The sequence below is a fragment of the Papaver somniferum genome, chromosome 6 (genome assembly GCF_003573695.1).
Source record: "Papaver somniferum cultivar HN1 chromosome 6, ASM357369v1, whole genome shotgun sequence".
NCBI classification, from domain to species: domain Eukaryota; kingdom Viridiplantae; phylum Streptophyta; class Magnoliopsida; order Ranunculales; family Papaveraceae; genus Papaver; species Papaver somniferum.
Window position 1 is genome coordinate 180,511,742 of NC_039363.1, and position 4,743 is coordinate 180,516,484.

General features: G+C 38.4%; 1 protein-coding gene and 2 non-coding genes across 3 annotated transcripts; 2 read left to right on the forward strand and 1 right to left on the reverse strand.

Annotated features, from left to right (window-relative positions):
* Window positions 1-2,301: 2,301 nt before the first annotated feature.
* LOC113291937 (kunitz trypsin inhibitor 2-like) lies at window positions 2,302-3,027 on the reverse strand. Its single transcript, XM_026541417.1, has one exon. It carries the CDS (start codon window positions 3,025-3,027, stop codon window positions 2,302-2,304), a length of 726 nt encoding a protein of 241 aa, XP_026397202.1.
* Window positions 3,028-4,039: 1,012 nt separating this feature from the next.
* On the forward strand, window positions 4,040-4,158 carry LOC113291943. The gene has a single exon (XR_003331655.1). It is a non-coding gene; the product is annotated as a 5S ribosomal RNA (ribosomal RNA).
* A 370-nt stretch (window positions 4,159-4,528) lies between these two features.
* On the forward strand, window positions 4,529-4,647 carry LOC113292054. Its single transcript, XR_003331692.1, has one exon. It is a non-coding gene; the product is annotated as a 5S ribosomal RNA (ribosomal RNA).
* Window positions 4,648-4,743: the final 96 nt, after the last annotated feature.

The following is a 4,743-nucleotide window of genomic DNA, read 5'->3' on the forward strand; positions in this document are numbered from 1 at the left end:
AAAAAAAAAAGATGAACATAGGTTCCAATTTAATCGTAAACTGATGCTTAGCTCTAACGCAACTCTAAATTTGATGCTTAGCTCTAACGCAACCCTCGTAACAATAACAATATAAGGCTATATCTGGTTCGAGAGGCATAAAACCACCGATTTCCATCAAATTGTGGCACTGCCGCACTGTCATAGGCATGCACAGCAGGCATACGCCCCCCAGAAAAAAGATCATGCATCTTAGGAAATTATTCGCCTTCTGTATTTATTTTATTATCAAAAAAATACGGGATACGTACACTCGGATATTGATACCATTAATAAAACGGTTCACATTGAAAAACAAAATTATACACTTATGGTCCACCAAAAACAGGTGCTGCTTGTTGCGGGTAGAGGTAGGGATATGTATGCTACCGTTGTTCCGCTGATATTTGGCTAAAGGTTGAATATTCAGTTGCCAAAGCTCTTGTCAGGAACCTCTTGGACGATATAATAAAAATCCATGCCAACTGATTCCAACAGTCTATTGGCGAACAGTCTCTTGGACGATATTAGGAGTCGTTTGTAAAGGTGTCTATCTATTGCATGAAATGCTTTCAGATCATCTGTTGTACGGACGAACCCATACGGACCAAAAAGGGATTGTATTGATTGAATGAGATGATGGGTACTGGGTTCTGATATTCTAGATTAACTGAATGCAGATATATGAAATGTAAGTGAAGATCATTCTGCTAGCTGCCAATGCTTACAAGTTTAGCTAGTTCAGTAATTTCACAGAGGACCGCAGTAGCCAAAGAAGATAGAGAGAGATTACATTAGTTCCCTTCGAACATCCTGTAACTCTTCATTGCATTTGCGTTCTTGTTGAGATTATTAGTTCCACATTGTCTGGGCATCTAAGATCCTGCGGTTTATAATCTCTTAGGGTCTTTCCACCCATTCCCAATTGGTTTTGAGTTGGATGCCGTATTTAACATGGTATCAGAGCAGGCTATTTGCGACTAACATGGTATCAGACCAGAGCAGGTTATTGGTTTTGAGTTGGATGCCCGTATTTAACATGGTATCAGAGTCATTTGACCGCGCCATACTCTGCGTCACCCAATTTAATTGTCCACGTAGTAGACCCAACAAGAGGCTACACGTGAGGGGGCGTGTTGATATTATTAGTCCCACATTGTCTGAGCATCTAAGATCCTGCGGTTTATAATCGTAGAAATTGACGTTTAGTCCCAAAGTTACTAGGCTTGGGACGCTCTAGTCCTCTCTTCCCAAGCCTAGTACCATTTAGTCCAAACTTTTCCCTCCTAGACAGTTTAGTCCAGAATTTGGACGAGTCGGTCCTTTACACCACCGGTCTGATTATTTTTGGTACCCGAAATGTCCTTGAATCATAATAATATGTTACGGTAGTTTTTGGTAGAGAAAAATCAGATTAGAGAAATGAAAGGAGACGCAGAGAGGCGATTTCAAGCTGGAGATTCAGAAACATTCAATTCATCTTGATTTGAAATAAGCCCGAAAAACCTAAAAATTATCAACAACGCTTGTTTTTGGAGATCTACTTGAAACCAGTTATGAAAAATTGATGATCATAATCATGAACAATTGAATATGAAGATAAGTTTCATCTTCTCTTTTCACTTATCTATATCTTGAACATTCGATTTGGAGTTATTGGGTTTACCGTTTTCAAAATAGAATTTCGTTTAATTTTTTTTAGGGTTTTTATATGACTAAACTAAAGATTTCTTTTGATTAACATTTCTGATTTGAAATTATAAAAAAAAATAGAATAAATCTGAAGGTACGATTCTATATGAGATTCATAAAGAGAGAGACAATTTATTCTATGAAATTCACAGATCAACTTTTGTTTTCATTTTGATCCATCAATAATAATTCTTAAAAATATCTACTAATTTCATTGCTTCTAGAGTACTACTCGTATCAATATGCACATTTTGTTAGTAGGTTATCCCAGGAGTAGAAAGCATGTTTGATTTGATTTAGAGTACTAATCGTATCAATATGCACTTGTTGTTAGTAGGCTATCCCACGAGTGGAAAGCATGATTTGATTACTCGGTAAGGTTGGGGTCTTGCTTGTTATCATCATCTGAGAAATGCTTAAACATTGGGGTTAACTTGTATAAGAAACTAATTTATTAGAGGGATATCTGCATGTTGTTTAGGCTGCCGTAATAAATCCTAATCTAATGCAAGTGGTCTGGGCATATGGCTGCAAGGGATATCTGCATGTTCCTCGCCATTTATTACAATTAATGATGGTAATTATTGTCAACTATAGCCAATCCGATGGTAAAAAAGCTACTCTGAGTGGCTGCACTTGATAATTATCAACTAAAGCCAATCGCCTTACTCCATCAGTACCCGAATAAATTCCAATATCCATGCATATGGCTTTGCAGGTTTCACAGACATCAGGGCAATACACAAGCTTATGACCACTCCTATAACCGTCACGGTCGTATACAAATTTCTCTATCTTAAACCGAGCACGAATTGTTTGATTAGTCTCCAAATTACCTTTAGCACCGCCCATCTCAATAAACCATCTTCGTTCTGGTTCAACATAATCTGCCAACCTCCAAACCATCGACGACCTTTTGCAAGCTGACTTGGCAGAGACTTGGATATTGAGATCTGTTGATAGGCGGATGACTCTTCCATTCCCATGAACATGGGTAAATGTCATTGGAAGTCCACGCATTTTATCAACTGGTACTTCTACTACTTGGCTTGGGCACTGAGTACCATTCATTTGTTGGCCTAATGTGAGTGCACAACCACCAAAGGCACCTCTCACAAATAGTACAGGAACTATGTAGTATTTGACCCCGGCTCGAACCTCCCTTTCCATGAAGTCACGAACAGGCTCTTGATGAGAAAAAGAAACCGAAGAAAAATTAAATTCAGCTTCTGGTTCGGAATGATCAATGTAATGACCCAGCGCGATGATTAACAGAGGAACGAGAATACGAATAATAGTATCGATACTAGTATCCATTGCTGTTGTTGCTGTAAAATGTACGAAGGTTTCTTTGGAGTGAGGATGATCGAAGAAATGAATCGAGAATTATATATTTTATAGAGTTTAAGATCTGATGTACTCTTTTATTAGTTAAGGTCAAAGCTAATTTGCTTGGGCACCAAACTTACATACGACTAAAATTATTCATATGCTAATTGATGGCATTTGTTTATAAGGTTAAACAAATCCACATTATCTGTCTCAGCATCCATTGTGAGTTGATTATTCTTCAAATACAACGTTGCTGGGTTGGCCAGATCACCGCTGGATGATCATAAACCGGTACAGCACTGGGTCGTGTAGGATCGTTGTAAATTCAAATAATGGTAATTTGCCTGATTGTGGAAAAAAAGTAACGGGCCGGCAATATGTAACTTCTAGCTCTCAAGAGAACAAAACTATGCTCATCTGTTCCACAAACTATGCTCATCAGTTACCTAGATGACTGAACTCACAATAGTTGCTCATTGGCAGAACCGTCTGGGTCGTAACTGTTGGAGAAAAATGAGTTTTAACAAATTGATTTTGGTATTGGTATGGTTTGATCTAATGACCTAAGGGTCTAAGGATACTCACTCATTTTTTGAGTGAATGAAATGGAACACTTAGTCCCACATTGTGGAAAACTAAAAAAATGCTCCACTATATAATCATACTCTTATGTATGTATTGTAAAACATGGGTGGAACGGGTGGGCAAAAAATACATGTTTTTTTCTCGTGATATATGGGAGGGCGTCTGCTCTAATTGAGTGAAAATCCAAAAACCGTGCATTTATTTGGATATTTTAATATTTTTTAACTAAAAAACTATTAAAACGAGATTAGTACTTCAAAATAACCGCGTCAAGCGTTCTCCTCGTCATAAGGTTTCCAGCGAGTCATCACTTGCCCGAATCGGACTTGCCACGAGGAAGTAACGGGCGTTATATGGATCGAGCCAATACATTGGAGACGTGTTAAGTAGTAAAATTGGTGAGAAACTTTCAGCAATCGATCATACCAGCACTAATGCACCAGAACCCATCAGAACTCTGCAGTTAAGCGTGCTTGGGCGAGAGTAGTACTAAGATGGGTGACCTCTTGGGAAGTCCTCGTGTTGATTGCCTTTTTTATTTATTTTTACTTTTTTTTTCGCCGGTTATTCTTATGAAGGCTAGTGAATAGTTAGAAAGCGGGTTGCACGAGATAAGATGGATTTTTTATCTCGTGATATATGGGAGGGCGTCTGCTCTAATTGAGTGAAAATCCAAAAACCGTGCATTTATTTGGATATTTTAATATTTTTTAACTAAAAAACTATTAAAACGAGATTAGTACTTCAAAATAACCGCGTCAAGCGTTCTCCTCGTCATAAGGTTTCCAGCGAGTCATCACTTGCCCGAATCGGACTTGCCACGAGGAAGTAACGGGCGTTATATGGATCGAGCCAATACATTGGAGACGTGTTAAGTAGTAAAATTGGTGAGAAACTTTCAGCAACCGATCATACCAGCACTAATGCACCAGAACCCATCAGAACTCTGCAGTTAAGCGTGCTTGGGCGAGAGTAGTACTAAGATGGGTGACCTCTTGGGAAGTCCTCGTGTTGATTGCCTTTTTTATTTATTTTTACTTTTTTTTTCGCCGGTTATTCTTATGAAGGCTAGTGAATAGTTAGAAAGCGGGTTGCACGAGATAAGATGGATTTTTT